Raw genomic sequence first — 12500 nt, forward strand, 5'->3', positions numbered from 1 at the left:
TTTTTATTAGTTAATGTCCTGAAGCCGTTTTAGACCTGCGTTGCCTTTGAGTGAAGGTTCTGGCTAGCAAACATGCTATTCGCATATTTGTTTATGTTTCAAGCGAGGAGTTATGAAACAATGCTTCTATGAAGGGCGATAGAGGGACAACTTCGTCATTGGCAGAAAATCAGATAGTTGGTAAATGTAGTAGGTCTAGGTCTACACATAGTTCTGAATCTTAAAGTCGAAGTCACACGTGTATGGTGGCAACGTCTTAGTTATTTTAATTCATTATTTGGAACAAGTGGAGAGGCGCGCGCTCTGCTGCAGCCAGTCGCACAGCCCAGCTGCGGCGCATGGTATGACAAGCAGGGAGAGAGGGAGAAAGGCAAATGATATAGGCCTAGCATGAACTTATCTGCGCTGATAACTATGCCTAATTGAAATGCAATACTCTACTCGATAGAGGCGTAGGCCTACTTAAACTTAGGATTTATTTATCATGACCCTGAATATTGATCCGTCAAAATGACGGACAGGCTTCAGAATTTTCCGTCATCCTTCAAAAAAATCCGTCAATGACGGACATTTGTCGGTTAACGCGACCTCTGCTCCACACCACCTTTGGGGGGGCATTGCTTGGTTTCACCCAGGAGTGAACTAGTAGCCCCACGCCCCCTCTATGTCGCCTTGCAGTTGCCTGAGATATGATGACAGACAACGTTGAGTGAAACGTGATCAGACTCAGAACTTGTATGCATATAGGTGTGTCAGCCAGCATGATCAACCACAAGCTTTTTAATTTTATACGCTTCAAAATAAAGAAATGCTATCTTTTGGGTGGTGTGTTGTTGTCCATAATGCATAGTAATGTCAACAAAGTTCGTTTCTGAACAAAAAAAGCTATTTCCTGTGTCTGTAAGGAGAGCTAATAAGCTAACAGGCTCCATTGAGAATGAATGGAGCTATGACAACAACACTTACAGCTAACATGGATTCACCTGAAATTGAACAGATGTTGCTCCTCTTCATGCATGGTCATATACTACCATGCCCAGTTCAGCTAATACTAGTATCTGACAGGGGGTGTTAGTGATTAAAATTACAACTCACAATTTGAAATGACTATGTTTGTGATTTCGCTAGTTAGCACGCTAAGCTAACCTAGCAAGCTTAACCCTACAGTGAAATGCTGCTCGCAGTGACATTTGCCTGTCTTGAACAGTAACAACTTACACAATTGGGCTTGGCATAAACACAGATTCAAGTACACATATCCAAAAGACCCACAAGAACTCTAGAAGTTGCAATGACGATTTAATAGATAAAATCTGCGCACCATGGATTTGAATAGGACTAGAACTAGAACTACTTAACAGTCTCTAGCGCCCTCTAGCGATTAATCGCGATTAATACATTTTGATCGAGCAACCTCTTGCTCGACAACTAATCTAAGGTCGATTAATCATTTGCATCTCTACTTCGGAGGTATCGTTCATCGGGGCCAGACTAAATTACTCCGGTCTCACATTTAGGCTGGCTTATCAGGCTAGCAAGCTCCCATACTGGCAACATGCACCACTTATGCCTCATTCACACCAAGAGCGAACTCCGCTGCCTGGTAGCGGAAGTAGCAGAAGAAGTTTTGCCTTGAATTCGCTGTATTCGCCCTGGACATGGCAATGACATGTTTGATTCAGCTAATCACATAGCGACTCTGGCTTGACAGCCTGGGACATTAATTGATATGAACATTCCATATCAGGCTAAGTTTTGTCCTCACCCCTGTTGCCACCAGGGACCACATACCAGTGCCTTGTTCCTTGTGACTATATGGCACTTGTTTTTTTTTGGTCTAAACTTTCTGATTGTTGTGGATTTTTATGCCTCTTTCTTACTTTATTTTTGTTTGTTTCCTTTATTTCAATTCCATTTTATTATCACTTCATTTCATTGTTTTTGTTTTGTTTTTAACATTATTGTTTAAAAGTGTTTAGCACATCAGGCTGCATGTCCTATATTGTCCTATAAATTGTGCAATACAGTCATCATTATTATTATTACACACACACACACACACACACACACACACACACACACACACACACACACACACACACACACACACACACACACACACACACACACACACACACACACACACAGGCATCAATGTCCTGATTGGTTCTCTCTGCTCACCAGTGTTCCGGGCGCAGCCCCCTCGCTCACGTTGCCTCGGTAACGGCTGACCAGGAAGTGAGGCGCGTTGTCGTTGACGTCCAGCACAGTGACGGTCACCGTGGAGACGGCCTCTCGACCAACCACGTCGGCCGCCACCACCGTCAGGCTGAAGGCCCGCCTCTGCTCGAAGTCGATTGGCCCTCGCGTGACAATGCTGCCGCTGTATTGGTCGATGCTGAAGGAGGAAGAGGCGGGTCCTGACAGCCGATAGGTCAGAGAGGAACGGCTCAGGGCCGTTACCGTGACGACCGAGGTGCCCACGGGAACGCCCTCACTCAACGTGGCCTGGAAACACACACACACACACACACACACACACACACACACACACACACACACACACACACACACACACACACACACACACAGGTAAAGAAATATGCACACACACACACAAGTAAAAAAACACACACATAACAGGTAAACAAACACACACACACACTCATGCAGACACACACACACACACACACACACACACACTCACTCAAACACACACACACCTGGTATAGTGCAAGAGGGAAGCGGGGCGGAGCGTTGTCTGACATCGTCACGGACACCAGTACGTCGGCTGTGGAGGAGAGAGGCGGGGCCCCGGCGTCTGTGGCCCTGACTGACAGCACGTACCGACCAATCACAGAGGAGTCCAGCGGCCGGGCCACACTGAGCGCACCCAGAACCGGGTCGATGCTGAACGCACCGCCAGTGTTACCTACAACACACACACACACACACACACACACACACACACACACACACACACACACACACACACACACATATCAGAACACACACACACACACACACACACACACACACACACACACACACACACACACACACACAAATCAGAACACACACACACACACACACACATATCAGAACACACAACAGTACAGGTTTGATCTCAACAATCTACAATTAATTGATAAGCGGCGATTTTCAATGTTTCTTAAAAAAAGTTCAAATTACATTTAAAAAATTAGAAATTGTGTGTGTGTGTGTGTATCTACCTGACTCAATGCTGTAGAGTGTGTGTGTGTGTGTGTGTGTGTGTGTGTGTGTGTGTGTGTGTGTGTGTGTGTGTGTGTGTGTGTGTGTGTGTGTGTGTGTGTGTGTGTGTGTGTGTGTGTGTGTGTGTGTGTGTGTGTGTGTGTGTGTGTGTGTGTGCTTCTAGTAAGCTTGATTACTGTAACAGTCTTTTTACAGGCCTCCCCAAAAAGACCATCAAACAGCTTGTACAACTTGTGAGTGATTCTCTAATTCGCCTACACTTTTAAGTCCGTGGATTTTATTTGGCAATTCCATTAACTATTAACTGCATCCAATGATGTTTTGGACATTAGAAAACATTTATCTTTCATATAATACAGAAAGTGTAGACATAGCATTATTTCCCTCAGCAAGAATGAATATTTAATACTGGTTTTGGGCGTTTTCATGCCGTCCTGTTTTCCAAATGTCAGATTCAGTCTTCATTTTAGCATGTAAAGAAACTTGTTTTGCCCAAGACGATTGCAAATGTTGATTCACAGTAATCATCACAATATGACAAAACTGTCAGAAAGACCACTGTCCTTTCCATTATACTTGAAATTTGCCATTTTGTGTGTGTCCACGAAAACTGTGTTAACCGTGTCACGGTCTGAAACCTCCTCCATAAATCAGTAATGGTTTGGTCTTAGGCCATACGAATAACATCACGTGATGTCATAACCTCTTTGGCAGGATACGGGAAGACTTTTTGGTAAATTTTGAGCTCCATCCTTCCATAATTTAATCCATTCTTTTTCATGTTCTCATAGCGGGAAAATTGCCTGTCAACAGTGTTATCAACATATTCATAAGAATCTGAATTAGAAATCACATGTAGAAAAACACAGATAAAGCATACAGATACATTAATTGATTAAGGTGTTGTGGTGGAACTTCTGAGGTCCTCAGTTAGCACAATACCACAAAAATGGCTGAAATGTCAACGGTGTTACCGTCAATGGTGTTACAATTAAGTATGACAGTCAGGGTTGCCAGATGAGGCTGATGATTTCCAACCCAAAAAATAATCAAAATCCGCCCTAAAAACCCGCCCAATTCTATTGATTTATATGGCAGTGGGAAGGTTTTTCTGATAGATGCCATTTTTACCCGCACACGGCCATCCTAAGCAGCCCAATTGGGCGGGAACCAGCCCAATCTGGCAACACTGATGACAGTTGAGGAGGAGTATGTTTTTGCCAATTTATATCCATATTGACAGACAAACAAACAAATGTATTTGTGTTCTAGGGAGATGGGTTTGTCTGCTCTGTTTTTTTCTCCTAAAAAAGTGCCGACTTGTTCCCCTGCACTGTTGACCGTAACACAGTTGAGTTACACCGTTGACTGTTTTGAAAGTGTTTTTGTGCTATTGATCCCTTATGTGTTGGAAAAATCCTATGAACATACACTAGGGATTATCTCTGGAGAAGGAAGTCTTGTGTAAGGAGGGTGACTATATTCAAATCAGACGTTACAGGGATTTATGATGAAAAATGTGTCAGTCTGTATCACACTGACTCATAAAATCCTACTTCTGAAGCTCAACAATTACATTTTCTATATCAGTTGCACAGATTAATGACAACATTACAGCTAAGGGACATAAGCACTTTCAAACATATATTGTTTCAACTCTGTAGTATTTTTATATATGTTTGAAATGACATAGTATTTGTCCATAACACTGTTGACAAAATAATTAAGCAAATGTTCGCTTTCATTAGAGTATTTATCAAATGATTTAAGATTAAGCTTGGCAATTTGTTTGTTTGGAAACTTAAATATATACACTATCTAAACATCTAGGTCATTTAGATGAAAAAAATACTGATAATTGACATTTTGCTTTTGCCAAAAGCGTAGGGAAATCGTAGAATCACTCTTGTACAAAATGCAGCATCAAGGTTTCATACAAAAACAAGGAAGTTCGACCACATTACTCCAATTTTAAGATCGCTGCATTGGCTCCCAGTAAGCTACAGAATTGATTTTAAGGCAATGCTACTTGGAATGGGACCCACATATCTACTGGATATGTTTCAGCTGTATGCGCCAACCAGGTTACTAAGATCAACGGGGAAGAATTTGCTGGTGATTCCAAAAGTCAAAACAAAGTGTGGAGAGGCAGCCTTTTATTATTTATTGTATTATTATTATTATCATTTTACCTTATGTTTCATCTTAATGTTTTAAATGTTCTTTGACTCTAATTAATTTCCTTCTTTCTTCCCTGTTTCCTTTCTTTTTGCATTTGTTAATCTTGTGAAGCACATTGAGTTGCACCTGTGTATGAAATGCGCTATACAAATAAACTTGCCTTGCCTTGCCTTGTGTGTGTATGTCTACCTAACTCGATGCTCTAGAGTATGTGTGTGTGTGTGTGTGTGTGTGTGTGTGTGTGTGTGTGTGTGTGTGTGTGTGTGTGTGTGTGTGTGTGTGTGTGTGTGTGTGTGTGTGTGTGTGTGTGTGTGTGTTTGTGTGTCTACCTGACTCGATGCTGTAGAGTGTGTGTGTGTGTGTGTGTGTGTGTGTGTGTGTGTGTGTGTGTGTGTGTGTGTGTGTGTGTGTGTGTGTGTGTGTGTGTGTGTGTGTGTGTGTGTGTGTGTGTGTTTGTGCGTATGCAGTGGTGTAGTCTACTTTTTTATGGTGGGTATACTGTATATTTGAGCATTTTTTGAAGTGGGTATTCTGTATATATTTGTGCCATTCTAAACAATGGATCAATCAATTTTAAGTGGGTATACTGAAATCCCTGAAATTTAGAAGTGGGTATACTCCGTATACCCGCGTTCTACGTAGACTACACCACTGGTGTGTGTGTGTGTGTATGTGTGTGTGTGTGTGTGTTTGTCTACCTGACTCGATGCTGTAGAGCAGGGGTCCCCAACCTTTCTGGGTCTGAGGGCTACCCGAGGGCTACTTTTGTTCAAAATCCTCTACTGATCTCTTGGCATCATTCTCAAATCACACAATTATTAAATGATAATTTGCTTATAGGTAATAAATAATGAATGTGTATTATTAATATTTATTTAACTTAAGAAAAGCATTAACTGTGACTAAAATCTGGTAGACGTCATTGTTTAATAACATCCTTGGTGGGCACCTCAGAAGCTCCTGGAGGGCTTCCTGGTGACACCTACTGTAGAGTGTGTGTGTGTGTGTGTTTGTGTGTGTGTGTGTGTGTGTGTGTGTGTGTGTGTGTGTGTGTGTGTGTGTGTGTGTGTGTGTGTGTGTGTGTGTGTGTGTGTGTGTGTGTGTGTGTTTCTACCTGATTCGATGCTGTAGAGTGTGCGTGTATGTGTGTATGTGTGTGTGTGTGTGTGTGTGTGTGTGTGTGTGTGTGTGTGTGTGTGTGTGTGTGTGTGTGTGTGTGTGTGTGTGTGTGTGTGTGTGTGTCTACCTGACTCGATGCTGTAGAGTGTGTGTGCGTTGAGTCCGCGGTCTTTGTCAGTTGCCGTGACAGTGAGGAAGGCGGAGCCAACAGCAGCTGATTCAAAGACACGCCCCTCGTAGGTTGCCATGGTGAAGAGGGGGGCGTGGTCATTCACATCCTCTACACCAATCAGCACGCGGCACAGAGACTTGCGGAACGGAAACACAGACTCCTTCACCTACACACACACACACACACACACACACACACACACACACACACACACACACACACAAAACACACACAAACACACACACACCAACACCAATGTTTTTTCCCATGTAACTCAGATTTCTGGTTTAACTTTCACTGTCCAACAGCGGGTGTCATCTTGTCTTATTAGCCTATTATTTCCCACTGAAATGAGAGTAAAACATCTGGTAAACCAGGGGGGCAGGATTTGGCTAGTTAGCTTCGTCAATTAGCAATTCGCCATTTTCGCATTTCCGACATCCACTTTGCTCAATGATGATGGGTGGGTACGCAAGTTTAGTGTTGGGCGCACAGACCTTTACAGGTCTGTGGTTGGGCACCTCCATGCATCCAATGCCCGTGTTCCATATAGCTTTCTAGTCGACCGGAAGTCAGTCCGTAACGTGGCACGTAATTGGCTGAGTACACTGGCGGCGGAAATAACTCAATTTTGGCTGAATTCACTAGCCTAGCATTTCCCATTGAAATGACTGGAGGCCGGACTTTTTCACTCTCTCCAGTTTTTATACTACCTCCATGTGGTGAGTTTGGGGAACAATTTACATAAAGCCTCATTCACACACGTCGCTGCTAGTTTCTTGCTCGACGAGAAAGCCAATAGAATGTCTATGTATTCCAGCGAGACGAGGAGGCGAGTAGGCGAGAACAAGTGATGCGATGTGGGCAGATTCTATTTTAACTTCGAGCGAGGCGAGTAACCGAGTAACCAATTGGAATGCAGGGTTCGGTACCTCTCGCCTGTGCATTGACGGTTTAAGCCGGAGGAACGTTTATCGAACGTTCGATGAGCAAGTAGCGACTAGACGAGTGAGCGAGAAGCTAGTAACTAGCAGCGATGTGTGTGAATTTGTATTTTTCTACCCCTACCCCTTACCCCTCCAAACAGAGTCTGCCTGTCCGAACCCCTCCCTTTTTGAGGGCTACAAAGCCCTCCCCCCTACCCCTACCCCTCTGCCTTAACGACTATTGGGATACCCCTACCCCTACACAAAACGGAGGGGGAGGAGTAAAGGGTGGTTTATGCCTCGAGATCAGCGTCACTGCATCATGATGCAGTGAGCCGCGCAGTTAACGGAGTGAAGCCCCCCCCATCACGCAGGTACTCTGGGGCACCTCCCCGAAATTGTGTCTCGACGCAGGGAGCGACGGCGTGAAAGGGCGAAAATAGGTCTCTGATTGGTCCTCTCGACCAGCCTGCTCTGTCCTCGAGTCGAGAACAAGCGCTACTTCCTTGTTCTAACCTTCGTCGGTCTACGAACTGTGAGCTCTTCATTAAATAAGTTGCCCGTGCTTTGTTGTTTGATTTATTTACACGAACCAAAGACAACACATGCGCTTGCAAGTTACGACGCTGAAGTTATTTGGACAGTATAGAACAGTGGTTCCGAGGTCGAGGAAACATTCCGCTTCGTCCTCGACAAATGAGCCACTTCTTTGTTCCAAACTACCACTGTGGCTGCCAGTGCGATCAAACATGCACGTGATATAAAGATTTAATGTTTCATTTTCATTCTCGTCGAGTCTGTGATGCTAAAAAACAACCGACACGTCTAGTTTACTCTTTGTGTTGAAGGCAGTTTCAGCGTGGAATGACATCGCGCAGACCGTGCTTCAAAACAGGGCATAAACCAAAATTAACTGCATCATGGCTGCGACAAGCTCACTCTGTGGCACAAGTAGGACGCATAACCCGCCCTTAAGGGGTAGGGCCAGGTAGGTGTGTGTGTGTGGTATGTATGGCCCTGGTGTGTGTGTGTGTGTGTGTGTGTGTGTGTGTGTGTGTGGTGTGTATGGCGCCTGTGTGTGTGTGTGTGTGTGTGTGTGTGTGTGTGTGTGTGTGTGTGTGTGTGTGTGTGTTTACCATGACAGTGAGGACGTGTTGCGTGTTGCTCTCGTGGTCCAGTGTGTGTGTGGTGTGTATGGCGCCCGTGTGTGTGTCGATGCGGAACAGCTCTCGGCTGGCGGGGTCCACGCTGCCCTGGAGGTCATAGGTCAGCCCGTGCTGGTCACGGTCGCTCGCGGCAACCCGCAGTAGCTCCGCCCCCGGGGGCGTGTCCTCCGTCACCACGACGTCAAACACCGATTGGACGAAGAGCGGGGGGCTGTCGTTGGCATCTAGCACGCTAACTAGCACCTGGAGAACGCACACACACACGCACACACACACACGCACGTGCACGCGCACGCACACGCACACACAAAAAAAAACATTAGTGTCCAACACTCTTACTAGCACCTGGTATAGACATGTGTGTGTGTGTATGTGTGTGTGTGTGTCAGTGTGTGTCAGTGTGTGTGTGTGTGTGTGTGTGTGTGTGTGTGTGTGTGTGTGTGTGTACCTGTTTGTGTACATGTGTGTGTCTGTGTGTGTGTGTGTGTGTGTGTGTGTGTGTGTGTGTGTGTGTGTGTGTTGAAAGAATCTGAATAGTGCCCCCAATGACACATAACATTTCAATGTCCATGTATTGTTTGATACGTGTTTGAGTAACACTTTTAGACTGTAAGATGCCAAATAAAAGTTCCCTTTGTCTATGGCATCAGGATGTACTGAACTTCCCTTCCCCCAAACTGCTGATTTGAAATTGCCTATCCATTGCTATTGACTAAGACTATCACTGTATGTGACATCATCCAATGTGACCTCATTTCCTGTGGAGGTCTTTTTAAGTTCAGCCACTGGCATTGTTCTATCTCTTCTTGCTTCTTCTTGTCTGTACCTGTACCGTTAACACCTCATTGGAGAGAGGGGGTGGGGAGGCCTGTGGACAGGCCTTTGGGGCCTATTGGCCTCACCTCTCCCTCTCTAAAGCCAATAAACCTTGCATTTCTGAATTCCAACTATTGCACTGGATCTGGTCTTAAATATTAATTAGTAGTAAAACCTAGATACTATCAGTGTGTGTGTGTGTGTCTGTGTGTGTGTGTGTGTGTGTGTGTGTGTGTGTGTGTGTGTGTGTGTACACCTGTGTGTGTGTGTGGTGTGTGTGTACCTGTGTGTGTGTACCTGTGTGTGTGTGTGTGTGTGTGTGTGTGTGTGTGTGTGTGTGTGTGTGCACCTGTGTGTGTGTGTGTGTTTGTGTACCTGTGTGTGTGTGGTGTGTGTCCCGTCGCTGGCCTGAAGGGTGAGGTTGTAGTGTGTGTGTGTTTCCGCATCAAGGCCTCGCGTGGTGACGATGGTTCCAACCGCCCGGTCCACCGCGAACACACCCTCCTCATCACCCTCTATACACACACACACACACACACACGCACGCACGCACACACACGCGCACACACACACTCGCACACACACACACACACGCGCACACACACGCGCACACACACACACACACACACACGCGCACACACACACGCACGCACGCACGCACACACAGAGTTGTTAAAGCTTTCGGAATAAAAAGTTATTAAGAAATGTATAATTATTATGTAACACACACACACACACACACACACACACACACACACACACACACACACACACACACACACACACACACACACACACACACACACACACACACACACACACACAAACACACACACACACAATCTTTTTGAATGAAAAAGCTAATCAGTAAGTAAATGGGTCCATTTACTGAGTTATTTTTCCATCAAAAAGATGATTTGCTTTAATATGATTTGCAACAAAGAAGTTAGTGCGACGCATTTGATGGAAAAACAGTTAACAACATTTTAACAGTTCAGTATCCCGAATATAAGGCTTATCCCGGTTATGATCAAGTTCAGGACAAGGCGTTCATATGAGCACAGCGGGTTATCTCCCGGTCCACATTCTTGGTCGTTATAGAATTGTTTTCAAATGCGTGTAGCCTGGATACCAGCGACAACGTTATATGGGAAGCCTCTGTATCTGGGATAAGGTGTTTCCATGTGTCAATATCCCGATGTCTTTTGGAGTACTCCACCTAACATGTCCCGATTTCTGAAAAGCCAGAATATCCGGGTAACTGAAGTTGGGAAAGGTGTTTATATGTTTAAGCACAAATTTCGGGATACTTCAATATCCCGATCATATGCGGGATACTGAACTGCATATAAACGCAATCCATAATGCGCTTTAACTTTGAATTTGGTTCAGCAAACACACCAGAAGACACCAAAGCTACCAAGAGTTAAAGCAGAATGTGAGCATTCCGATAAGAGAGCAAAATGAGCGATAGAAGCGACAAGGCATGTCCATTCAAAGCAGAATGCAAGCATTCCGACATTCCCATTGGCTGCGGCTGGTGGGTGTCGTCGAACGGCATCATAGCTCATTAGCATAATATTCGTCTGAGGTTCAACTACAAACAGTCGCTTCAGTCGCTCAAATCGCTTCTTGTTGCGCAAATTGCTTTTGTCTCTTTTCTTCCGTCTCCAGTGAAGACGACACAAAGTCAATTACTTCCGTTGTCGGTGTAGCTCTAATCGCTTCTGGTGTGTTTATACCATTAGAGATAGAACACTTCAATGTCATCACAATGCGACTTGTGTTTCAGCAAAACACAAGACATGATGACACAAGCTTGAACACAACACAACGCAACGCAACGCAGCGCAGCACAGCGCAACACAATGCAGCGCAACGCAGCGCAGCACAGCGCAACACAATGCAGCGCAACGCAGCGCAACGCAACGCAGCGCAGCGCAACGCAACGCAGCGCAGCGCAGCGCAACGCAACACAAAAAAAACACAACACAACACAACACATGATGACACAAGCCAGAACACAACACAACACAACACAGCCCGAACACAATACAGCAAATGATAAAGAATAAAAATAAGGATTATATAAACAATAAAGAATATTAAAGTTATTACCCCTGAAGCCAACCATGCAGACGATGTTGCACATGTGTGTAGAGAAATTTGCACATGCAGACATGCAGACACACACACACACACACACACATGCACACACGCACACACAGTTCCAGATCGATGAGACATGCACACACACACACACACACACACACACACACACACACACAAACACACACACAAACACACACACACACACACACACACACACACACACACAAACACACACACACACACACACACACACACACACACACACACACACACACACACATGCCAGGTACAGTATGGGTCAGACATTACAGCAGGCCACAGAGGGCGACGGGAAGGAAGGATGGAAAGAGAGAGAGAGAGAGAGGGATAGAGAGAGACAGAGAGGGAGAGAGAGAGAGGGGGGGGTAGAAGGGGGAGAGAGAAAGAGAGAGAGGGGGGATAAATAGAGGAGGGTAGAGGGGGGGAGAGAATAAGTTAGAGGGGGGAGAGAAAGAGGGAGATAAAGAGAGGGAGGTATAGAAGCTAGTAGAGAGAGAGAGAGTTATAGAAGAGGTATAGAAGGTTAGCAGTAGGGATAGAAGGATAGAGAGAGATAGAGGGAGGTGTGATAGGGGAATAGAGAGAGAGGGAGCGGGGTGTGGCTAGTGATAGAGGTGTGTCTAGGGTTAGCAGTAGTTGTAGAGATAGGGGGATAGAGGAATAGAAATAGACAGAGAGGGGGGTAGAGGGATAGAGAGGGGGATATAGAGGGGGATAGAGGGATAGAGAAATAGA

At 45.1% G+C, this 12500-nt stretch overlaps 1 protein-coding gene across 1 annotated transcript in view; it reads right to left on the bottom strand.

The window, feature by feature from the left end:
- Nucleotides 1-12500, bottom strand: part of LOC134454001 (protocadherin Fat 3-like) — a 105385-nt gene that overhangs the window by 58138 nt on the left and 34747 nt on the right. Inside the window, exons 22-26 of the mRNA XM_063204743.1 lie at nt 9990-10129; nt 8769-9041; nt 6662-6872; nt 2724-2932; nt 2182-2508 (exon numbers count right to left, since the gene is read on the bottom strand). Coding sequence (XP_063060813.1) covers nt 2182-2508; nt 2724-2932; nt 6662-6872; nt 8769-9041; nt 9990-10129 — 1160 coding nt within the window. The remainder of the gene's footprint in view (nt 1-2181; nt 2509-2723; nt 2933-6661; nt 6873-8768; nt 9042-9989; nt 10130-12500) is intronic.

This window comes from Engraulis encrasicolus, chromosome 8 (genome assembly GCF_034702125.1).
Source record: "Engraulis encrasicolus isolate BLACKSEA-1 chromosome 8, IST_EnEncr_1.0, whole genome shotgun sequence".
Lineage (NCBI taxonomy): Eukaryota > Metazoa > Chordata > Actinopteri > Clupeiformes > Engraulidae > Engraulis > Engraulis encrasicolus.